The 26,526-nt window shown below is 40.4% G+C and overlaps 1 protein-coding gene across 2 annotated transcripts in view; it reads right to left on the bottom strand.

Moving 5' to 3' along the window:
- Positions 1–26,526, bottom strand: part of TBC1D5 (TBC1 domain family member 5) — a 336,693-nt gene that overhangs the window by 30,332 nt on the left and 279,835 nt on the right. Inside the window, exons 16-19 of one of the 2 annotated variants that reach the window (XM_048510711.1) lie at positions 22,504–22,589; positions 15,844–16,091; positions 12,865–12,954; positions 6,142–6,305 (exon numbers count right to left, since the gene is read on the bottom strand). In XM_048510711.1, the coding sequence (XP_048366668.1) occupies positions 6,142–6,305; positions 12,865–12,954; positions 15,844–16,091; positions 22,504–22,589 (588 nt within the window). The remainder of the gene's footprint in view (positions 1–6,141; positions 6,306–12,864; positions 12,955–15,843; positions 16,092–22,503; positions 22,590–26,526) is intronic. The other variant, XM_048510712.1, reaches the window with a different exon arrangement.

The following is a 26,526-nucleotide window of genomic DNA, read 5'->3' as shown; positions in this document are numbered from 1 at the left end:
TCTTGGGAGCCTGTGAGAACCTTCTGGATCCCACCTCTGCCATTGGGTTTTCAAGGCAAGAGACAAAGGCCCTTTCCGCACACGCACGGAAGTATGCTGGTGGAGGCTTAGGGACCATTCACACATTTCACGCTGCCCGGAGAAAGCCAGGATGGTGCTGCTGTGAAGCAGCAACGTGTCCTGTGCGAACGCTCTCCCAGGGACGGCGTTTTTGCCATCCCTGTGACACTGTATTTGGCCTGTGTGGAAAGCGCCTAACAGAGGTGTTTGCCATGGCCTTCCTCTGCACAAAAACTATGGTATTCTCTGGTAGTGTCCCATCCAATTACTAACCAGGGCTCATCCTGCTTATCTTCTGGGATCTGACAAGATCTGACTAGATCAGTCTAGACTGGTCCAAATAAATCACTTGGGATGCCACTTAATATATTTTGGAGCACATTTTTCAGGCCTATGAAGTTTAATACTGTGTGTTGGCCATTTATTTCTGTTGACTACATGCTGGCCAAGGGCTAGAAACATAAAAAAGACCACACAAGCTATGCTAAATGAAATGTATATATATTCAAAGATGGGGATGGGGGTCAGTGGACAACCACTGCCTGTTAGAGTTAGACAATAATGACCTTGATAGACCATTGATCTGACACACTATATGGTAGCCTCTTATGTTCAGATGAAAACAAGCTCTTTCAAAACTAGAAAACTCCACTCTACTCAAATATGCATTTATACATTCACAACTGAGAACTAAGATTACTGTGATCACAATAAGTATAATAATTATATGTAGACAAATGTTTACAAATAAAAACACTGACATTACGACGTTAGGAAAAATGTTTGCTTATTAGAAAGTTTTAGAACCTTGAAATTGTAGGGCTGCAAGCCGGATTAATTTTCTTCAAGGCACTCCATGAATGCGATTAGTCACCTTTTAAAAAATGTTCTGTTTATGGGACTCTTCATAGCTTGTTTTGTCCCCTTGCTTTACTGTAACTTGCATTTGGATTGAAAATGTATTATGTAAGTCAATTATCCATCTTGCCATACATCTTCTTTATTCCCATGAGCAGCTATGCTTTCCATTTATAGCAGTGCATATTTGCATTTCTCTTCTCCTATCCATTGCATAATTTTTTTCTATAGACCTTGCACTGAAGAATTCATTGTTGTGTTCAATCATTCTCCATTCTGAGCCTTTGATCTCATATTAATTTCCTCCTCGTGTCCTATGTAAAGGAATGTGTCATTTTTCTATACTGCATCTAGAAATTGTCGAGATCCGTAGTTTCTACCACTTGTTGATCTCATATTGTTTCATTCATGAATGCATACACTCCATTGCATGAAATTTTATGGTTCTTCTTACTCAATCTGTTCAAATTTTATGGTTCTTCTTACTCAATCTGAGTAATTTTATGGTTCTTCTTACTCAATCTGAGGCCTGATTTTCACCACCAGGCAAAAAACCATTAGAGCAGTAAGACTTCTATAATTAAATGAAAATACTTTTGTACCAATTTGGTCATAATATTTTTACTTTGATTTAGATTAATACAGCTTATAATAATTTATATGCAGTAATAAAAATTATTTGCTATCTTGCAATTAGGCATTGGATGAAGAAATCTGATTAATAGGCAATCATCCAATCACCGACTTCATCCATTTCACTCTCACCTGCATATGCTACTCAGTGGTCTGCTCAGTATGTAGGAATTTCCTCTGACAACCCATTACATGAGAAAAGAGCTACATGTACAGAAGGACTCTGAATAAGTAACAGCTTGGATAAGGCATCCGCCACATTGACATTTAGACACAAAAGTTGCTTATGTGACATGTAAGGTACTCCTCACAGAAGGATTCCTTCATTTGTTACTCACAAAATCTTATTCATTTGCTTAAGTATTTCCATTATTTCGCTAGACTTAACAGTCACTAGCAACCCATCTGCCATTTCACACTTTAAAAAAGTGAAAATGAAGATTATTTCTTATTGACACCTTGCTTGATTATAATTTGCAACCATTTCCTTTTAATGTAAACCATAGATCTTATTGGTCGCTATTGGTCACATCTTTTCCTCCTTTTTGATAGCTACAGGCTTTTAATACAGGCTAATTCATATGTTATATTTTAATGGTGGGTGTATGCTCTTGGAAATCTAGGGCTGCCAATATGGAAGAAAGACAAATTGTATAATATATTTTCCCCTAAGTATTTCAATGGGACCTAACAAACATTAGTGGATATGTGATGGCTGTGATCTGAAAATGTTGCAATAAGTGACCCACAAAATAATTTTGATTAATATTATTAGTATTTGCTTTTGATTACTGTTTTATTTAAGAAAAAGGGTGAAACAGGAAAGGGGACTACTGAGGACTTTTAGGGGAGAGGAAATCCCATCCACTGAGTTCCTCCGTTCTTGCTTACTTTCCTCCTGTCACTGCTTCTCCAATCCAAACCTTCCACCATTGCTGCTTTTCCCCTTCTCTTCGACCCTTATTGCATATAGTTGCTAAGCAGCCCTGTGATGCTTACTGTGACCTCACAAGGTCTTGGCTGGCAATTTTTCAAAATTGTGATGTTTGTAGATGTGCACAGCTCTTTTGTTTTTTTAGGAGAGGTGCTACATCTTCCTAGTCTGGATCCGGTTTCCTTGGATGCATTTTTTGATCCATACTGAAAGGAGAAGTTCACTAGGAAGCAACTACAATTATATGCATGACCACTCTCCTCCTCTTGCCCCCTCAAGTTATTTTCAATTGTTGCGAAAACTAAAGTAGATAAAACATGATTTGGCCATAGTAAAATCAATTATTCAGAAAACGTATTATAGAACTGTCACAAAATCTAACTAAGCATAAGTGATACCACCAAAGTACAGCACATTCCAGTAGTTTAATATTTATTAGTTAATATTAAATATTATTTAAAGTCTAGCTACATAAATAAGGTTATGAAACATATCCAAATAAAACTGATAGTACCAGTTACAGACGTAACAACAGAAAATGGCACCCAGGGTAAGTATTGAAATTGCAGCCCCTCCCAATTCGATAGGGTCTTCCCCATCTTGGAAGACCAGCTCTCTGGCAGCCAGGTTTACCCCTTTCTTCTAACTGTGGGTAGATCAGCTCTCCAGAGGGCTGGTCTACCTGCCCTTAGGAAGAACTGGTAGGCCTGGCTTCTGTGGTGGCCAGATCGGCCCATTGCTTCTTAATGACAGGCTTTTTGCTTTGCAAAGGGGTGGCCTGAGTACCTCTAGGCAAGTAGCACTTAGGGCTCATGCCCTGACTTTCTCCACTCTAAATATGCCCATGACCAGTAGTTCATATCTCGATGGTCCTCTCTGGAGGCTTCCAGTCTGCGGTGAGGGAAGTTATGTGAGTGGGTAGATCTATGGTTTTTATGATTGTTTTATATGATGTTTTTATTGTTTTTAATTTCTGTAACCCACCCTGAGACTTCCATATATGGCGAGGTATATATTCCAACAAAGAAACAAAAAAAAAACAAAGAAACAAAGAAACAAAGAAACTTTTGGTTTATAAAATTATGTAGAAAAAGTGAATTTTTTTCTAGCAATACTAGAACTCAGGGAGATCCTAGCTTGCTTTCAAGGAAGGGACAGGAAAACTCTAACAGTGATTATGCTTTCTAGTGAAAATTTTGAAATCATGCTTAAAGTAGCTAAATTTGTTTAGATTGCATTAAAATCAGGAATATAAGGGACAACTGATAGTGTATTGTATAGTCATTAAAGTGGGTCTAATACTGTTTTAACCAAATTGCTAGAGAAATGTTATTTATTTTGGTCTGAGGCTGTTTCTGCACAGCCCAATAATAGCATCCTAGGGATGGTTAAAACACCGTCCCTAGGGTGCTGTTCATGCAGTGGCGGCGTGCTTGTGCCACCCAAGTGGCGCGAAAACGCCGCTTTTGAACTGGTTGTGGTGGGTTTTCTAACATTTGTTTCCTAACATTTCACCTGCATCTATGGCTGGCATCCACCAGACCACAGATTTAGGCGAAATGTTAGGAACAAGATCCACCAGACCACGGCCACACAGCCCGGAAAACCCACCACAACCAGTTGAATCCAGCCAAGAAAGCCGCTGCTTTTGAACCCGCTGTATTTTCCCTGCGTCGGCCCCAAATGGCTCCTAACCTTCTCCTGGCTCTGTGGAGGCCAGGTACCTGCCTCCTGGCCTCCATCCCTCCAGTCATCGCTCCACAGAAGGACGGAAGTCAAGAGGAGCTAAGGAGCCATTTGGGATGCTGCATGGCCGGACGGAGCCTGCTCCACAGCTGCTCTGCCAGCGGGGCCGTTCGTGCAAGAAAAAATGAAGATCTGTTCCTGGGAACGTCTGTGCTGGGATTGGGCAATGAGCAAAAATCACCTCCTTCCACTCACAGAAATATGAGTTCTGATGTTTAAGAGCTGAAACTTGAAATGTATTATTTTCTATTGGTATATAAGATTTGGAATTTTCAAGACTCTAAATGCTCTCTTTGAGCAATTTAGAAAGCAGGTCATATGCACACTTCCCTGTACATTGCACTTTTCATACATGGTTTCCCTCTACCTGGCCTGGTGCTATGTGAATCTTTTGCTAAACCAAGATAAAAGAAGCCAAAATTCACTTTACAACTCACTTTAAAGGCTTAGATTCAGCTTATACATATTTCAGTAAGAGACCAAGATTTCATTTTTAAGACACAGCAACATGCCCGTTAAAGAAATTGATCTTGAACAATCATAAAAACAGAAACTTAATTAAACTTAATGAAGCACTATGATTTCTTTAATCACTAGGACTTCATTTTTTGATGATGACAGGAAGTTATTAGACTAAGACACTTTCATGCAAGTAAACCCCATTGAGTAAAATGGGACATATTTCCCACCAGAGTTTCTTAGGATTGCATGTGACGTTCAAGTCCACAATTCCTAAGCAGGTCTACTCAGAATCCTACTCAGGTCAATTCAGTTGGGCTTGCTTACTTCCAGCAAAGATTTCTAAGGGGAGCTCGTATGTTGCATAAAAATGACTCATCATCTCTGCTGCCATGTCACCTGACTTTATGCTTTGCAGCACAGTGGCGATAAACCAGGTGTCAGAGGATCTCAGCATTGTTCAAGGGACAATTTGTCCAGTTGCTCCAGAGATGGCAGTCTGCCTAGCATTGTACCCTGGGGCAGCAGAAACCATTTGTGCTGCAGAGTTGGCTCAGCTCTTCAGTGTCTGGTCTGCAGCACAAATGGCTCCTGCTGCTATTTTGGGACTCAGAAAAGGCTATTTTAGGACAGGGAGATGATAGCAATGGTCGAAGCAATGCCACACTTAACGATAGACGGGATGATCTTGCTCCCTGTTGCCAGTACTCTGCTGTGCCAGCAAAAAGCTGCATTAAGAAGATCTTTAGGGGTTCACACAAGGCACAGCTTGCCAGATTTTGCCCTGCTTGTTTCACACAGGACACTGGGCTTGGGGGTGTGGCAGAAACAGATACAACAGAATACAGGATTGTAAGACCAATACATGAAGGCAGTGAACCCACACGATATCAAAGAATCAAATTCAGGCTCAGCCCTGATGAAGACAGAGGAACCAAGGTGTGGCCCACATTTAAATGAACAAATGTGGCATTGTGGTTGGAGTGTTACTTTATACCTGAGCAGATTCAGACTTCCACTCATCATAAACTCACTCGGTGATCTTGGGCATGTTGCTTTCTATCAGCAGAACACAGCTCTTTGAGTTGATGTGTGAATAAAATAGAATAGCAAGTCATGTGCTGCCTCAAGCTCTTTGGAAGAGGGAGATTATAAGAATTTACTAAATAAATATAAAACCAGGAACATTCAGAGGCTTACAGTGCAATTCTAAGCAGTCACAGCCTTCAAAGTCCTCTGAAGACAATGGGGTTAACTCTGCTTAGGATGGCTCTGTTGGAGAAACGGGGAAGTGACCACTTCCAAAAGCTATGAATGTATTTTTTCACTGTTGATGTTCTGTCAAGCAACATGAACCTGTGTAAGTAATTCAAGTACTTGAATGGAAAAACAGACCACAGCAAATGTGAGATGAGAGATAAATATAGAGCTGCCAAGTGGTAGATACTTACAGACTCCTTTTTGCTCATACTTCTACTTTGAGAGCGAGAATGGGAAATAGTGCTGAAAAAGGACTCTCTCTTGGCTGCTGACAAAGGTGGAGACTCTGTGTATTCCCGTCCTCCAGACAAACTTTCAGTGCTTGGAGAAGAGCTAACATTTTTTGAACTCTGCCCTGCCAGTGAACGAACAGCAAAAAAATGAAAATAAAAATGCCATCCGGTATGCACCTGTCTTTGTCTGGAAGTTGTCACTCAGCACCTTTCTAGAAACATAGATCAACCTGGTGATATATTTTATGATATCAAAGCACATCTGTCCACACACATGGAGATAGGAAGTACTCTTATGGGGCAGACAGACCCATGTCTCTACATGCAAAAGCCTCTACATCAAATGCACAAAATAAATTGTGTCTAAGAAAACCCAAGATTCTGCACAGTGAACACTCACTCTGGGAAGACTTTTGATTTTGTCCCTAGCCTACAAGGTTAAGCCTGTGGAGTGGAACTATGTCTGCATCCCTGAAGATTGAGGTAGATCAGGGCCTCTGAAGGGGATGCTGTGATTGATGGTGCAGTTAAAAAACACAGTAGCACATAGTATTAGAGATGTGGCAGTGGAACCATGACTTTTGGGAGCTGGGATGTAGTTGCTGGGATTCAGAAAGCTACTTAAAATGATGGAAGGTTGTGTGCAGCAAGTCATCATGGCTGATGAAGTCACAAATGATGCTGTTGTTGCAGTTGTTGCAGTTGCAGCAGGAAGAAAACTGAGTAGGAACACATGGCCATTTGAGGCATATGAGCAACCTTCTTTTGAGCTGAATGTAAGGCAGAGGTGGGGTCAGACACCAAAATACTTTTTCATTCTAGAAAGTTCCAAATGATGCGTTGCATACACATCAGTGAGCCTGCACAGAGACTATGAACAAAAATTTCGTGTATCCTGCCTGGAGCACTTTGGAGGAAGGATGGGATAATGACTTGGCCACTGGCTGTGCAAAGTCCATATAATTTGTAACTGTGCACACATTAATTTGACTGCAACAAAAAGTTAGCCATGATGCTGAACAAAGCCCTTCAACTGTGCATAATGCAAGAAATGCTGACCTTTGCCAGATTTATCATTTGCTTCCAGAAGATAATTGCAAGCTTATGCAATTGGGTATTTCAAATGTTTTAGAATTAAATTTGTAAGTGTTTAGCTGGGCGTGGGGAGGGGGTGTCTTGGTCATTTGTCAATTTAGTCCCATATGGGAATGCTTAGTTAGTAGAAAGTGCAATTTGGCAAAGTGTCTTTGGTTCAATTTCTATGAACGGATCCATCTGCAATACTAATTAAGGGAACAGACCTTTAATATACTTCCCATCCTTTTTGTCTATTTTGTAAATTTAAAATATTAAAAACACAGAAAAAGAATAAAGAGGAAGAAGAGGATTTCACAGGAAATAGCTGCTCTTTCGGATGTTTTACTGGGAGAGGTACAGTACTTTGGCAACAGATTAAGTATGGGAAACAAAAAAGGAGGTACTTGATGTTTCAATCTTGAGGTGTTTGTTCCAAATATGCCAATTTTAATCAGGCTATTTAACTTTTAGATCTCCAGGAGCACCTAATTTCAGAAAAAGAACACCCAGAAACAATCTTCCAGGCAACATAACTTCCAAAAAAATCACCTATGGCTTTAAAAAGTGCAAACAAATATCATGGACATTGCTTTGCAAACTACAGCTTAGCTTTAATCTTCTACATCAGCCCTTTCATATAAAGGTGTAATTCTGAATGCTGATCTTAAGAACCATGAATAGAATTTTGCTCCTGGACTGAGGTTTTTTCTCCTTCCTGTCAACCTGGGCACACTCCTAAGAAGCCTTTCTTGATGGTTGGTGGCCCTCAGGAATGGCACAAGATATGGTGGATAGGGGCCTGTCACCAGAGGGATAAGAAAAGGCACTATCTGTGCCAGTGACCTCCTTTTGCGTATGTAGGCCTTTGGAGTCCATCCATGGCATAGCTTTTGGCTTTTACACCCACCTCAATAACCTTGTCAAACAAAAATTGTTTTTAGATATATAAGGACATTTTCAGCCTCACTGTTGAGGGACATATATTTTTGGGAGGTTGAAAATTCTGGAAGGATTTAAAATACTCAGGGAAGAACAATAAAAAAGACAAAACAATAACCCTATCAGAAAATTCAAGGCAAGTAAATATGGCAGGAAGGGAGGTATGTGTGCAAAGACATGGTGTTAAGAAGTTCCCTTAAGCCCCAGGAACTCTTGGGTATCAAACCTCCAGCTCTGCCTCAAAGTGGGGAACCAAGCAGCCAACCAGCTCTGTAGAGTAGGCTACAGAAGCCTCAAAAGAGCATTACAACTCTGGTGATAAATTTATTTAAGTAGAATGCAAGAAAATAACATCTCATGAATAAATGCTTTAAATAGGGAAATGTGTTTTAGTGCCAGTTCTGTTGCATTGTGATTTTTTGTTGTTTTATTGCACTTGCCATTTATATTTTGATGGCAGTTTTGCTACTAAGTGACATTACTGAAACTCTCACTTTTCCTGTCTTAAAGACCGAAGTGATTAATGCTACAGCCCTAAACAGTTAACCTTTCTAATCCACTTAATTGCTCATCTCGATATTTACCCCTTCAGCAACTCTGAGTTCCTTGGCCGGCTTTACGCAGCTCATGAACCAGCTTCCAATCCAGGATAGCCCTGGTGACTCTGGATCTTGCTGTAAGGTCTCACAGAGCGTGCCATGGACAGGTAGAACTGTAATGTTTATCAAAAAGTCCCATGTGGAGTGAGTCCCCTGGATCAACCATGTCAACTGTCCAATCTAGGTGAAGTTGCTGACAGCATTACTTTCGGAATGCCCCATCCCCCGTGACTAGGCAGAATCCAGAATGCCTTAGATGGGCCATCTGCCCCCTTCACAAGAATGGCAAGATGATTTACATTATATAGCTGGATGCCAAGTCAACAAAGAGAGTCAGAAGCCAGCCAAATACTCTTCACACCTGCAGCCTTATCTCTGAGTGGCTACCCCCTTACTGCTACATTAGCCCTTTGTTAACTCACAAAACATAACTTACACTCGAAATAGTCCACAAATCCTCCCAACTGCCACCAATACAGAATTAATAACATACAATGGGGGAGGGGGGATGAATAAAAAACAACTCACAAAGGCTCTTTGACAAAAGAGCTTCTTGACAGATGGGTCTCCATTAGAGGTGGTAACAGAGAAGTGTTTGAGGCGCCCAACAAGAAAAATGGTATAAGGTACAAACACACAAATACACATAAAATGAAAATCTCTACTCCTGTTTTATTTCCTTTGAACACAGAATTTTCATCTAGCTATTGTGGCTAATAGCCACTGATGGATGTATCTTTCATAAATTTGTCTAATCCTCCATTTAAAGGATTATAGCTTGGGGAATTTGTGCTAGGGCAAAAGATGTTAGACAAAGTATTTGATTACTGGCTCAAAATTCAACATATGTCTGGAACAATGTTATCTCATTTATGCATGCAACAGCAGAATGACAGTAAAGATCTATTTAAGGGCTCTTGGTAATGCAAAGTTAATTCCATAATTATAAAAACTGGTCCATCACAAGCAGGTTCAATAATAAAAGGTCATCCAGCAAAGAACAGGCTGATGAAACAGAGATGGTAAATATTTTACTCTTACACAGCAAAGGTTTCAGATAATAAGGACAAACAACTTGAATGAGATATTTCATATTATATTTGTGTGTTTGTAGGTCAAATGAAATAAAGAATGTTGTCCACTGTGTCCTGTTCTTTATATCCAAAGGTCTGCTTAAAATTCCTGAAGCTATTCGTTCATGGGATTACTGTGAGCCAAATTACCTAGTTGCTTATTTGAAAATAAATAAGCAATTACAAGATTTGTTGCACTACTTGCCTTGTCAGATCAGAAAACCTGTTTTAAAAGGTTCAGCTGTGGGAACTGTATGATTTGTGTGTAGAAAGCTTGAACATTCTGTGCTTGTAGTAATAGCTCTATAGGATATATATTTTAACACCTGTGCAAATAATTCTTTCTATGATATATAGTCCCTCAAGGCCAATGGCCAATCTGCGTAGCTATAAAATAAATTCCAAGGCAACTTAAGAGAGCCAGAGAAAAAAGAGAGAAGGAGGCAGACCAGGCAGAAGGCTGGTTCACACATGTTGCCAATGGTTTAGCATTATATAAAAGATCCTCTACATGGAAACTGACCCTACCCTTCACACAGTTCTCTTCTGCACTTCCTATTTTAGGGGTCCCTGTGTGCACATTTTGGAATTCGGACATGGCCTGGTGGGCACAGGAAAAAAGGCTGTTACAGAAGGCAGAGCCAGTCACAAAACGTTTGCCACAGCTTAACTTCAGAAGTATGGCGTAGATCCTTGTGGTGTGGTGGCAGGTGCGGCCAAAGCAACATTTAAAACAATCTGCTCAGTCAATAAAATCTCCAATAATCAATCAGAAGCCTTGCTGAGCAAAAGTGCTATCTGGCCCCACCCACTCCCAAAAAATACTTGGTGGGTACCAGAAAAGGTGCTGGTCAGCACTATGGTGCCCCTGGGTACCACACTGGGGACCCCTATCTGTTGCATACTTTGCTGTTATATATAAAGTGAGCAAAATAACCTCTGGAGAATCCATAGGTCACCTGGAAACCATGATTTGTGGACAAATGGTACAGTCACTGCAACTAATTCTGTTGTGTGATTTTGCTGAACAAAACCCTGCTGTTGAATTAACCAAGGGCCAATCAAAGGTCAAAAGTACAGAGATGCTGAAGAATATATTGCTGTATGTTCACCAAATTTGGATGCATGAGTGCACATGTTTAAAATGCTGAAAAAGTAATAATGTGTTATGGGTAGTAATAATGTCTTCAGTCTTGAAAGTAAGGATGCTATGCTTGTCTAACCAAGATTATGAAATCTCCTTGACCGACTGACCTAAATTTAAACAGAATTTACTTACATTTTGTTACACAGCCTGTAGGACAGTTGGCAGTGTTGGGATACTGCTACTCACATGACTAAGAGGAGGATTTACCAAGAGCATACAAAAGGCCAATGCTTAAATTTATTCAGTGTAGGAAACTTATCTGAGCCTGGTCAGCAAGTTCTGGTATTCCACAGTCCCTTTGTTCTGCAACACTTTACACCATCCAGTAACTGTATTCCAAGACTCTCAAAAATGGCCTTTGGCTTCCGTACACTTTCTTCTATGCACATTACAAGTTACAAATTACTATGTCATTTTTAAAAATGTTTTGGGGGTTGCGCCAATCTGAAAATGACCCAGTCAGTCACATGCCAGCTCATTTCCCAAACATCTAGGGCAGTGATGGCGAACCTTTTTGAGACCGAGTGCCCAAATTGCAACCCAGCACCCACTTATTTATCGCAAAGTGCCAATGCGGCAATTTAACCTAAATAACCCCCTCGAGCAGGGGCCAGCCTGCTATAACCTCCAGCAAGTCCCACATGCGCCGCTCTGAGCCTCTCTAGCATCTCTGCCGCGTCTGCCCCCCCATCCCCCCAGCAGCAGCCACCTGGAGCACAGGCACCAGGCCTGCCAGCCAAGTCCTCCCTGCTCGCTGAGGTGCACGAATATCAAGGCCAGTCTAGATGTGGGGAGGGGGGCAATTCCCCCCCCGATGAACTCTGTGCGCGTGTGCCCGCAGAGAGGGCTCTGAGTGCCACCTGTGGCACCCGTGCCATAGGTTCGCCACCACTGATCTAGGGTCTCTTTTAGGAACTGAGGAACCATGATGTGTGTGGGAAAAGGTGTTTTAGTTGTTGCCCCCCTGGTCATTTTATGATGACATATCTTTGGGGGCTGCTGTTTGCCCCACTGGGGGCTGCACATGCAGCACCCTCCAAGGAGTCACTGTAAATCAGGAAAATGGCAACAGAGTGAAACCCCCCCCCCCCCCCCGCACCATGGTCCCTCCTGATTCAAACTGAGGCCCTGTGGACTTTGGAAATTAATTCCCTTACATCTGATGAATGACAAAGTCAAAGTCAGGTTGTGGGAACCCAGATGGAAAGTCTTAAAAATCACATGTAGTGTGACCTCCAGTATCCTGGACTTGGACCCTGCCCCCTCTAACCCTGGGAGGCCAATTGAAAGTGCACTGAAAAAATGGAGATGCTTTGATGATAACCACTCGTGTAAAGTAAAAACTGGATCACCCATGGAAGTGCAGTTGTGTTAAAAGAGGAAGACACAACACAGGAAAATCTGATGAAAAAATGATGTGCAGGATAAAATTTCTTTTTCTTGCTGAACTGAATTAACTGGAATGGATGAACAAACTTCAAAAACAGACTTGTAACTGAACATTTTTTTTAAAAAAAAATACATCGTGGACTAACAACATAAAGTCCAGAAGTTTAAAAACCAAGATTCCTAAAATAGTGAATGGTGAATCTATACATGTGTGGCTAAAGCGGAATAATAAAAACAATGTAATCCAGGTTTCTGGGAAAGTGATGCAGAAAGTATCAAAACCACATTCAATATGTCCTCTACTGGAATGACGTGAGAGGAAATTTATTCTTTTTTAAACAACAGTGCCACTCAGTGGTGTTATGATATACAGCAAATAGTGGAAATGAACACCACCACCACAGATGAAATCAGTGTGCATTTGGGATCGCCAGCGATGTTACAGGCAGAAACATACCATGAGTTGCTGTAGCAACTGTGGTTTGGACAGCACTTAGGTTCTGGACAGGAACCGACCCTTGGGCATCACTGCCTGTAACTACATCTCCTAGTAAATAAAGTTAAAAAAAATCCTTTACAGTAACAGAACAAAAGTTCCAATTAATTATAAATGTACCAATTAATTATAATTTTAAACATATTTTTAACAGTAATAAAAGCCCATAACAAAAGCCCCATTGTTGATTTTATCACACTATTCATACCAGACATATTGCTCCAATTCTGTCTAAATTCCCAAGTAGAACAAACAACTTTTATGTTTCTCTTTTTCTTGCTAATAGTTCTATTAAATTGACTTACAAAGCAACAATTTTTTGTCCTACTGTATGTAAAGTAAGGCAAAATAAAATGGCGCATTTCAACAAATTTATTATTTTATTTTATAATTGTAAATAGATGGCTTAGTATGGTTTCTATCATTCCTGACTGGCATGGGCATAGACATTGTGCATAGGGAATGCAAGCATACCTCTCTTCCAATGAAACAGATGAGAAAGCATTATACCGAGGTAGGGCAAATGATCTACAATATTTTGGGTATTCCACTGCCACATTGGTGTGGATCTCTGCTGTATCATTTTGGAGAAATGTGTGCCGTAAACTTGTTTAACCAATGTTCTTGCTCATTGATACTCAAGATGCAGCAAAGCAGCATTAGAAAAAGTTTGTCCTCTACTTTCTTCATTCCCCTTGAGATAATTACCAGCAAAAACAACTCCTGTTTCAGTGATCTCTATGTTCTACTTTTTTTACCATAATACTTACTTCATAGCAGTAAACCCAAAGCCTTTAACACTTGCTACCCTAAGAACATCTCATAATGAGGGAAAGGTTTACAGTTTAAAGCAAACCTATTTCCCAAAAACATGAGAGGCTTCATGGGTCCGTTCACTAGCAGAAAGGGTTGTCATAGCTCCCACAGAAGGCTACAGAAGATTTGGTAGACTGACAGATGGAGCTGTCCTAAGAGGAGTATGAGGGAAAAGATCACGGGGCATAGTACTATGGTCTGTGTTTATGAGATTGTGTGTTGATAGGGAGTCCAAAAGCCATTAAAATGATATAGTCCACCATATATTGACCAGTCAGTTCCAGAATGTCCACTAATGGCTAGTGATAGGTGAATTCTAACAGCTTTGCTTGGGATTAGCTTGGTAAACAAAATAACATTTCTAATAGCTTTTAAATTACGTTCTGAATTCTGAACTTAACCTCTGTGTCTCTTACTTTCTCCTTCCCTAGCCTCCTAATGTACCTCAGGGTGCATTATGGACTGCTATTTTGCAACAAGAGACCATGATACTGCCATTTCCTAGGCAGCCGCACTGCGCTTGCAATATTGCACATGCATGTGTTGCAGGAATAATAAAAGAGAAGAGTCTTAGCGCAAAGGTGTGGAAGCAACCCAGATTGTTTCCATGGACTTCCAATTACTGCTTGCATGGCATGCATGTGAATGGGAAAAAAGAAAACAGATTCCTTTGTTATGAATGCAACCTGTTACACATTTGCTGTGCAGAATTGACCTACATCACCTTTACTGAATTGGGTAATTCTTCCCTGACAACCTCATGTCTCAGCAAGTAAAGGAAGCAGCAGCCATCTGTTCCCTAAGGTCTGTGGAATCTTAGCTAACAGTGGAGGACCTGACAGAGATCAGATATGTTCCCATCCCTCTGCCTGAGAGTAGGAACTATGGGTACTTCATTGAACTAACTATCTGAGACATACTACAAGATACAAAGTGATCTGATTTAGCTAATATATTGAAAATTATTGGAAAGAAAGACTCCCTACCTGTCACACAATCAGCCTAATGAAGACTAAACATGCTTCAGGATGCATGGAATGTTGAAAGCAATAAAAGGGAAAGGGAAAAAATCTAGGAAGCAGATGGAAAAATACCCGGTGAGCTTTTGGAAGAGATTTGTCAATGGGAAAATTTCCTAATCATTTTTTATCTGTCCTCCTTTCCCTGTGATGCCAAAATCAAGCCCCATGATGGCTTAGAGAATCTTGGATGACATTTTGTGCGCAGGATTTCCAAATTATTTATCCTGCTCCCTTCAGTGATTTTTCATGACACCCAATTTGCACTCTTATACACATAGTATAAGTGGCCTTATACTGAATCACACCAGTGGTTCTCTAGGGTCTGAGGCCTTTCATCTGTTGCTTGTTTCTTTTAACTGGAGTTGCTGGGGATTGAACCTGGGAACTTCTGCATGTGGACGACTGAACCACAGCTCCTATGATGTTGAAAACAAATGCAGAACAGAAAATATAGCAGCCAGTTACATTTTAGCAAGAGCACTGTGTTTCTGTGTAAGCACCAGCTTTGTTTCTTATTCTTTTCTTTTCTCTGTTGTTGTGTCTGGTACATCTCAGGCAAATGTTTTCTTCTGCATGTTGTTATTCAGGCAAGCTGCACTGCATAATGGAGGAGGGCAGGATGGAAGAAAATATGACCCTAGATATATGCTGTGTCTTCCATGCCATTTTAGTCCATGTGCACTCTCCACTAACTGTAGCTTAAGGAAGACCTGAAGTACAATCCTTTGCAGAGCTACTCCATTCTAAAGCCCACTGAATTAATGGACTTAGACTGGAGTGACGCTGCATGGGATTGTACTACCAGAGAGGAAGTGAAGGAAGTAGAAGGCAGCAGTCGAGGGAATGAAGAACGGGATGGGGGAAAGAGAGAGGAACACTACTAGAGTAATATAATGAGGCTACAGGCAGACGTTTGAGATTGGAATGATAACCAGAGAAATAAGGAGGTTCAGAAGAGAGATGCATATGGCCCTAGGGCATGAGGAAATAATCAAGTTCACTCTTAATTTTCAAATCACCACTCCAAAGATCTAGACAAAGACCTTTCCCCTTTGTTTAGAGAAGGATTCACTTTCAGAAATGAGTAACTCTGTATCTTTACCTTTGCTTAGTTGAACTGGCATACTTTCAGATTTCATCATTCTTTGCTGTTGCTGTTGCTGTTGCTGTGGGAGGTTCACCGTGCTCTTAATAGGCACTGCAGAAGAAGATGGGAAGCTGCTGCTGCCACCTGCAACCGGCACCGCAGCACTACCTGAAACCAAGGCTGGGGAAATCAGCTTTCGCCCAAAATTTAATAAGCTATTGGAAACTTTATTTATGTTCAGTGGTGCAACCTTTGTACCGACACTGTAAAACAAAGAACAAAAAAATACCTCTACAGTAAAACTATCATTGCCATTGGCAATTTACACGCTACAAAAAAGGCAATCTTTTTAGAAAAGTAGCAGAAAAGTAATAGTAGTTACATTGAAACAATGACAAAATCAAGATGCAACAGTATTGGACCAAGCAATGTTTTCTAGATACTTTTCCCGAATTCCCAAGGGACCTTCACGAGAATTAGGTCCAGTAGATTGTTTCCTGATTATAGTTTAACATAGAGCAAGATTCAAGAATAATGCCTGGCATCCTTTCCATAGTCTACTGCACTGAGGTCCATTCCACATGGCCCAGGCAGTGTCTGCTAACTGGCATATATGATGAGAGTGGAGCTTCGGGGCCGTTCGCAAGCTCCCATGCAGGTGGCCCCAGAGCTGCCATGGCCCGCGAAGGCGCCTTCGCAAAGGCACCTTTGTTTTGTTTGTAAACTTACTTTCTCTTCTCTGCGCAGCTCTGCACAGAAGAGGGGACACGCCCCTGTGGCCATGGCAATGCCTCGGGGGTTGGAGGGAAAGAGGCATGTCCCCTCAACCCTGAATAGCAGCACAGGGAAGAGAAGGTAAGTTTACAAACAAAATAGAGGCACCTTAAAGCGGCGCATCTGACCCAGTGCTGTTCGCTCGGGTGTTTTTACCGTTTCTGGGGTTCTGTTTTTGGCCCATACAGAATGGGCCCGAGTCTTTCCATTCTGCTTAGGATTCCATTAACTAAAAAACTTTGTTCTTTTTCTGTTTACCTAGATTTGTATGCGTGCATTGCCTGTTCTCCAGCGTGCACCATGTTAAGCTTTCCATGTGAGGGGAAGAGTTTCTTATTGACCTTGAAATTTTCAGTCTGCATTTTTATTAGTTCATTGTTGTATATGTGTGTTTTGATGATAAAAAAAATATCCTGCATTGTGTATGTTGCCTTCAGAGCATGCTTTGGCTGAGAAGTGTAGGATATATTTTTAAAAATAAAATTAACTAACAGTACTGGCTTGGACCTTACAATTCCAAACAGCTGTACACAGTAAAAAAGGATCCTTCGGCCAGTGGAAAATTCTGCACTTAGCTCAGTGAATTGGAAGGATCTAATCCTCATTTGCTTGGTCACCAGTCTGTTGAGGAATTACTGGATAAATATTTAAGTTTCCAGGATCACGATAAAGCTCAAACATTCCATGGAATCTTACTTACATTTGAGTAATTTAAATTTTGCCTTCCATCATGGGACCTGGGTGGTATACAGGGTTCCTAGAAGGACTCCTGTCTAGGTCCTGACCACTATTTATTTTTTAATTTATTATTAAATTTGTATTCCATCCTATCCCCACAGGGTGCTGGAAAGTGGTGTCAAGCCACAGCTGACTTATGGCAACCCCAAAGGGTTTTCAAGACAAGAGATGTTTGGCAGTGGTTTGCCATTGTCTGCCACCATGTGCGCTGAGAGAGTTCCGAGACAACTGTTATTGGTCCAAGGGCACCCAGCAAGTTTCATGTGGAGGAATGGGGAATTGAACCCAGTTCATCCAGATTAGGGTCTGCCATTCTTAACCACTACACAACACTGGCTATCCTCTGTACCTTTGGAATACTCTAAATAATTTGAGGGAAGGATGATAGGGGATAGAAGAGGATATTTATATGTGTATGATGTAGTTATGTGTGTATATATGTGAGGACTGCTAACGAGGAAAACTCTGAGCCTTCTATACTTTTCATATTTTTAAGGACTCTTCCTACATTGCAGGTTCTCTGTCTGTTCCACAGAATTCAATGACAGCCATTGCAAAACCGGGGAGAAAGCATGCTTGCTTCAGTTGGGATGTATTTGGAGTGGAGTAGATGTTTCTCCTTTTCCTCTTATATTTGTGATCTCCATGTCTGTGACAAGGGACAAGTTCTCATGTAGCCTTGATACTGTAGACACAACTAGCTATCATTCATTTGAGGACAAAGTCTTCCCCTACCCATGGGTACAAAGACTATCTCTTGGCAGAGGCCACACCAATAACTTTCATATAGGACTACCTTATGAGTTAAGAAGATAATAGCTTTCCCGAGAAATGATAAACCAAGGTTGAGAAAAATGGCTGTTTTGCCAGAACTATCAATGGACATATACTTTCCTCCCTGTCGGATGGAATGACCCTTCCTAATTTACAATTGTAACTAGCAAGTATTAGGACATGGAGCCAGATTTGAAGGAGATAGTTTGACAAATTAAGCACTGCATATCTTTTTGCTACCTTTGAATGTTTCAATATATGGATACATGAAATGATTACGACCATTAAACAAAGATCAATATCTATGTTTTAACTGTCAAGATAAAAGGGAAAAGATGCACAACTATCAGCAGGAAAATGAGGATTGATTATGTTACACAGTCATTAAGAGATACGTTTTAAAAGCAAGGTGTTAGTTTAAAAACATGAATGTCAAGGAGATGGGAATCCAGTCTCTGGATAAACAATTTTGTTTCATCACAATAAGCATCATTGACCTTGGATGGCAATGGTACATTCTAAGTGAAACTGTGCAATGATTCAGTCTTTGCAGTCTTTTGCTAACATGAAAATGCTTTGTGTGAAGAAAGCTGATTCAAAGACATTTCTTCTCATTATGTAGCCACTTAGAAAGCAAAATTGCTATAAATACAGCACATTTATATGTTTTAAATGAAATGGGCACAATTTAAATTTGAACCAAGTGAATAAAAGATATACTACTTTGTTATATTCTCTTTGTCTTCGATTTCTCCTCATAGGATAGTGGATTTTCCAGTAAATGGACCAATTTTAAATGACTGAAGCCACAACCAGTATGGCAAATGCCACTGCCACATTAAACCTCAAATCCAGCTGAAACACATTAGCACCTTTCTCCTCAGTATGAAGATACTGCCGACAGAAAGACACTGAGATGTATGGTTAATCTGGAGCTTGTATGCTGCCATTCTTTTCTGAGTGGGATGTTCCTGGACAATGTCAAAGTACCATGTAACTTCAAAACAGGACACAAATCAACACTATAGCTGCAGCTATGGGTACTGTGATTAGATGACTGGCTACTGATGTTCATATTGTTCAGCAACATCCCACACAGAAAAAGAAGACAACAAACACCAGGTAAAGCATACATCAGTGGTACTTTTCACACAGCAGAAACAAAACACCTTGCAGACAACGTAAAAAGATACATTTTGGCATGTTGTTTCCACAGCGCAGAGAACACAAGTGTTGCCAGCCAAAATGGTACTTTTAAAACTGCCTGCTGGCTGCCGGAGCACTGGTCAATTTCACAGTTGCCCCTGCCATTTTGTGTGCTGCTGCGGAGATTCACTTGCCTTCACCATTTGGTGAAGGTTCCTCACGGAGATTTCCTCTGCTTGCATTCATTCATGTGCAATTTTCATGTAAAAAGGAAATTCCATGGATTTTCCATGCGATTTCCGTGTTAAAAGTAGATGAACAAAGTTTGTTTTACCTATTGATCTTGAGCACATGTTGTTTTCCCTTTCTTTTGTTTTGAGGGGTATGTCTGTGAAGCTACAATGATGCAAATATGTGCATTTTGCAGTTTCTCTAATCATGACATCATAGCTTCAAAGACATACTATCATGGTTCTCGCTGTTGCAGTTAACAGTTTGTCTGAGGAAGAGTTAACTGAGCCTCACAGAGAGATACCAGCTGAATCAATAGAGCCTGAACTATAACAGGCTTCTAGTTCAGAGCTAATTTGCAAGATTGAACAAGATGCCAGCAGCTCTGGGTCTCCAGATGTAAGTCAGCGTTACAGACAGAGATTGCAACTGGCCAGGAGAGATGCTGCTCAGTGACAGATTCTGCAGGGGCCAAAATCAGCAGTGTGACGGTAAAAACACCGTTGTGGGGGAAGACTTCGCACAACTACTGCTGCTGAAGCGAAGTTGCAATGTCCTATTTTTCCCAACCCGGCATTTCGAAAGTCTTTTGAAAAACGATGTTCTGCAACAGGCGCTGAGCGAACAGCCGGGCAGGAGGCGTGTCTGCCGCACTTGCGAGTTTCTTAAATTTATGGCTCACTTCTGCCTAGCCACACAGACGCACAGGGTCATATCAAAGTCTCGTGGGATGTCATCGTGGTTCTGGGGGTTTATGTGTGCATTCCTGTGTAGCTACGCTCAACAAAAAAACAAACCTGCTGCACCTCCATGCGAAGGCTTGCGTCCCGGCCGATTTACATGCTGTCCACTGGACACTTGGCTGTGTGAACGCCCTGGGGCAGCTGCATTTCTGTTGATGCTGACTGCATTCCACTGTTTTTGGCCTGCGCGGAGTCCACCAGCAAGGTTACAGGCTGGGCATTACCCAAAGCTTTTGTAAAAGCAGTCCCAGACAAGTAGCTCTGATGAATAAATGGCCTTTGCCAGGAACTACAGTTGTGATTGCAAAGTGTGTCCTTCCTGACCTTGCCAGCACACCACTGTTTGTCTTCAGACCCTGATTGACTCAGGATTGGATTCTTGGTCTTGAATCTTGGCTTCTCCTTGTCACTGTGTACATTCCTGGCTTTTGACTCCTAGCTTGATCGACATTAGACTCTCTGACAAACTTGATATTTGTTTGAATTACGACTTGCTGATCAAGCTTAAACTGGTGTCAGCACAATCCCGGCTCTGAGCTTCCTCTGTGCTGTGTGCTGCTGCAGCAGCACACCAGCCCCACTCAGCCAGTACACATACTCTTCAAGAAAGAAAAGAAAGAAAGACTCATTCCGCACATGCAGAATAATGCACTTTCAAACTGCTTTCAATGCTCTTTGAAGCTGTGCAGAATAGCAAAATCCACTTGCAAACAATTGTGAAAGTGGTTTGAAAACACATTATTCTGCATGTGTGGAAGGGGCCAAAGAAAGAAAGAAAGAAGATACGTGTGCAGGATCGCTAGGCAAAACAAATTTTATTTACATTTTACATGGAAATTGCATGCAGATGAGCTGCAAGCAGAGAAAACCTCCATGGGGAATCTTCACAAAAGAATCTGCTGCAGCACACAAAATGGTGGGTACGAACTGCGAAAATGAAAGTAAGAAGTTTGGGTAGGACAAATAAAGCATTGTCCGCCTGTTTTTGTTCACGCAGCAGGCAGGAAATGTCTTCAACTCAGGTTGGGGAAAAAAGATAACTAGCTTAGCATTTTTTGAAAAAACCAGGGTGGGAGAAATAAAAGATTCTGAATAAGTTTTGAGGGAAAGAGCTGTGTGAACTTCCCCAAAACAGTTTTTAAAATGTCCTCAAGACCTTTTACTTCTGCTCTGTGGAAATTACCAGTGTCTCTCAGTGAGTGATCTCATGTAAATTAGTGGCTAAAGTGGAAGGGCCCATAAAATATGCCTTAGTAGTTACTATCCAAAGCAGGACTACAGCTAAACCTCAAGAAAACAAAAGTAATGACTACTAGAGAATTACTCTAAGGTGGATAATGAGGAAAATTGAAATTGTTCAAGGCATTCTCATTGAAATTGTTTAAGACTGGCTCAATAATCAAAAAGAAGACTGCAACCTAGAAAGCAGAAGGAGATTGAGACTAGGAAGGGCAGCCATGAAACAGTGTAAGGATGTGTCACTGGCAACCAAAATCAAGTTAATTCACACCACAGTATATCCCAGTACTATGTTTGTGAAAGTTGGACAATGAAGAAAGCTGACAGGAAGAAAGTAAATTCCTTTGAAATGTGATGATAGATGAGTGTTATGAATACTGTAGGCAGTAAAACAAACAAACAAATAAGTGGATTCTAGATCAAATCAACCCTGAACTTTCCCTAGAAGCTAAAGTGAGTAAACCGAGGCTGTCATACTTTAGTCACATTATCAGAATACAAGAGTCACTAGAAAAGACAATAATGCTAGGAAAGATTGAAGGCAGTAGGAAAAGAGAACACTCCAACATGAGATGAATTGACTCTATGAAGGAAGCCACGGCCTCAGATTGCAAGACCTGAGCAAGGCATTTGACAATAGGACATTTGTTTCAGTGTCAGAATGCTAATTGTAAAGACTATTTCTTATACTAACAACTTTAAGACATGGGGAGAACAGGGTACAGCCTATAATTCCACATATACATCAGAGACTGAGATTGAACTGAATCCAATTTATGTTGGATGGAGATGTAATTTGGCCTTTACTCCTGCATTTTTAGGACTGTAAACCATGTTGATGAGGAAGCCATTACTTAAGATGATTTTGATGTCATACTCCAAAATCTGTTCATGTTAAGTAATTACATTTAATGTCATACATTTATCATGTAGCCTGTTATTAGTCAGTCATAGTGTCCAATACAATTAATTTTATATAAATGTTCACTAAGCAATATTTTTGTTCTACGAAAGATGGAAAGGGACTTACCGATTTTTGCTCATCAAGTCTGCTCCACAGGCTTTGTAATAATCTAAATTTTGTCGAAATTGGTAAATCACAGGTCTTGGATTTCTCTATAGGGAAAGAATTGCCAGAGAGATAGTAAGAAATTTTAAGTACCTTTGGGTCATGTTTACAAACTTCCCTGGGACTTATACATCTATAGGTTAATATAAAAGTTAAACTCCTACTTTTCCTTAAAATTTTCTATTTTTCTAAAGGAGGGCAATGTATGACCCTATTTAGAGCAATCATATATTTGATTGTTAAATATGCAGCTCCAGTTTGGTACACTGGCCACAAAACATCTTGACAGTCTTCAATTTAATTTTTTTTAGAAACTTATTGGGTATTCCACGGTGTATCTCCCCCTCCACTCTATGATTATACTGGGGCTTCCAAGCTTTATTATACATCAATCTATCATTAAATTTCAGTCCTCCTTTGAGACATGTTTGAGCCTGGACTAGTAGGTTAAGCAAAAGATTTTCCTTCCCAATAGAGTGATTGAAAGCTGCAAGGAATAGTATCCGAAAAGAAAGTTGCAAAACAAGACCTTAAGTGAGGTTTGGCCTTTGGTATTTAAGGACCTTGCCAGAATATTTCTGCTGGCTAGAAATCCATAAATTTAGATGAGCTTTGTTATTGGCAAGGTGCAATGTCTTAGACTCAACCAAGACACAAGGGAGATACAAGAAAATATTGCAGAAGAACACAAGTGCTCATTTTTTACGGACCAAGTAGAATTCCTAGCTCACATTGTTTTAACATGTTCACAAGATAATATTGCTCAAAATAAATATATCACTCCCTGGATAAAAAAAGCTAATGACACTTTCTAAGAAGTGGATACGGAGTTATCTGCCATTGGTGAACGGTATGAGAGATGTGGCAACTTTTCTCTTTATAGTGTCAAGAAGAAATTAATCATTATTTCTTCCCTTTTTAAAGTGTGAAATGGCAGAGGAATAGCTGCTAACTATTAGAGCTAGGGAAATACAATAAAGTTTGAAGCTCATGTAAGTGATTAAAGACTGTTTTAAAATAGATTAAAACGGATCACATGTGACTTCAGTACAGGTCTTGATATCAACAAATAGACATATGAAGGTTGAAATGTTATATTATTTGTCTAGTGCATTAATATACTGGAGTACGTTATGCTTCAGTTCCAGGTTACTAGTCAGGTAATGAGGTAAAATGACGATAGTTTTCCGGACTAAATCAAATACAGCCACTAGATGGCACATTCAACCTTCTCTTCTTCTATGTAACATACTAGATAGAGCTGTAGTTCTAAATGATTAGCCACACATGGGACAGAAAACTACTTTTCTATCTGCTATAACTACTTTCCCTCTAAAGATAGCAAATTAATAATATATATTTTAAATTAAATGGACATAGACTTTGTGCTCTGCAAAAAGCCAAACAAGTACATTCCATCTAAGTCCTACATGGAATATATAAAGGTAGCAAAACATAAATATTAGGAATGTGAGAGAAAGAAATTGCTAATCAAAATTTTAAAAGCACTTAGTATTGAGCTCTTTGCCAGTAGAATTTCATTTTAAACACACAGAAAACTGAGAAATGAAATTAGGTGGATTCCTAGGATCTGTGTTTATGTTGTTCAGTCGTTCAGCAGATGGGAATTATATGGAGTACAGACCCAACTGAAAAGAACTGAAATTGAAAGTAAATGAACTACTACTTTCACTCAGAGGTCCAAAATGGGTAATAAGATACATTCAAATATATGGGGCTCATCTGACATAGTAAAATCAACTCTGGCATTGACATGGATATAAAATATAGTGACAACCAATAATGACTTCCCAGTGACTGCATATGTATGATACACATTAAATGTGTCCATATCTTGTATTTAAAGAGACCTGTGCAGATACCAAAATGAAGAGATGGAATATTCTCCCATCACCTTGCTGGTTCTCTCATCATCTTTATGGGTTGATTGTCTCTTTTCATTGAGCCTATGAGTATGCATGTAGTGTTTCTTGCAAAAATGTAGGGTACAGATCACATAAGACACGCCTAAGCATGTACAACTTGTATGAATGTATGCTCTGTGTACAGCAGGGGTAGGGAACCTGCGGCTCTCCAGATGTTCAGGAACTACAATTCCCATCAGCCTCTGTCAGCATGGCCAATTGGCCATGCTGGTAGGGGCTGATGGGAATTGTAGTTCCTGAACATCTGGAGAGCCGCAGGTTCCCTACCCCTGGTGTAGAGAGTTACTGCATGTGGATCTTGGTGTGGGGCCATTAGGAGAATTTTACTCCTTGCAGCCACACGTTGATTATCATCACACTTAGTCATTTGTGGAGAATTTAGATCTTACAACATCTTAGGTGTCCACCCAAAATGTTTGAAATGGTTCCTGTAGAATGTATAATACCTTCACTCCTGCCGTCATATATAATTTAGTAATTAACACCATGTGAAATGAAATACATTTCAATTCATTCTCCTAGAACCGTAGAATTCTAATGTGTAGAATTATTCTAATGCATAAAATTATAGCAATTTTGAAAATATTAGCTCATATAATCATCACTTGACCACATAATAGTCAAGAGGTCTTTTCATAATTTTGCTCAGTTCGGTCAGATTTAATTAAGCATCATTCTCTTTAATTTATAACTATTACCTGATGTTTCACTACCTGATGTTTCACTACTTCAATCTCAGTCTCTGACTACTTTGATCAGCAACACAATCCTTGTTGAGATATACTGAAACCATGAAAGGTTATCCCTGAAAGGACTGCAAAGATCACAGTGAACAAGCTGCCTGGAAAACCTTATGCGTCTGACTGTGAGGTCTTGCCTAGGATGCTGACAATCTTGATGTGCTGTTTGAACTTAATGGGATCAAACCAGTGGTAGGATTCAGCAGGTTCGCACCACTTCAGCACAACCAGTTGTTAAAATGGTGCTTGTAAACAACGAGTTGTTAAATTATTTGAATCCCACCACCGGAACCGGTTGTTAAATTATTTCAATCCCACCACTGGATCAAACTGCTCATTTATATGTGAGTCAAGTCTCATGGCTGCACAGTTTTTGTTAACAAACTTATTTAATAGATTTATACTCTGCTCTCCCCGGTACAGCCCAGCTCAGGGCAGCTTCCAACAACATTAAATACAACATAACATTAATAATAAAGACTACACTGATAACTGTAAAACTGTGAACCTTTTGTAAAAACACAGAAGATGCCTTAAACTGTGTAACTGTCTCAGACAGATAAGTTGTCCTCAACTGAGGAGGTTGACAAAGGATGACAAATATCATAGCAGGAAGGTCAACAGCCACCAAGAGGCCCACAGACCCCAAGAAGGGTGGGGCAGGAGGGGGTGGAAAAAGGAACAAAAAAAGGAAGGGAAAAGGGAGGGAAAGATGAAGAGGAAAAGGAAGAGGAGGGAGGAAGGAGAAGGAAGGAAAGAAAGAGAGGGAGGCTAGTTGATTTGTTGCTGTCCTCAACCACATGCCTGGTGGAACATCTCTGCCTTATGAGTCTTGAGAAACAGAGCTAAGTCCCATAAAGCACAGGTGTCATTAGACAAAGCTGGGGTTAGAGCAAACAAAGCACTGGGCATGGTTAAGGACAGCTGGGTGGTTCTGGGACACGTGTAATGCTCTCCAGGAGAGGTGTTTCCTTAGATATGATAGTCCTAGATGCCAAGCTTGTTTTAGTTGTCTATAGTCCCACTTCTTCTCCCTTAGCTTCCTGGTATATCTGGTATAACTGCTGTGTCAAGCAGTTTTGAACTTATGAAATGATACTTGTATTAGAGGGTCAGGTTAACTACTATTTTTTTTGTTTAAATAATGTGACAAACAGAAGATGGCGGCAGTGGAAGAAGGAGGTCAGCTAGAGCAAAACAGCCTGTGACTGTGTATCGGTATCTACCCCACCTGAACATGTTTGTTCAGACCCTAGGCAAATAGTTTATCAAATGTTCAATTCTGAGGACTGCAATTG

The sequence above is a fragment of the Sphaerodactylus townsendi genome, linkage group LG11 (assembly GCF_021028975.2).
Source record: "Sphaerodactylus townsendi isolate TG3544 linkage group LG11, MPM_Stown_v2.3, whole genome shotgun sequence".
NCBI lineage: Eukaryota > Metazoa > Chordata > Lepidosauria > Squamata > Sphaerodactylidae > Sphaerodactylus > Sphaerodactylus townsendi.
The sequence above is the reverse complement of the archived record's forward strand: the minus strand, read 5'-3'. Positions and strand labels throughout refer to the sequence as shown.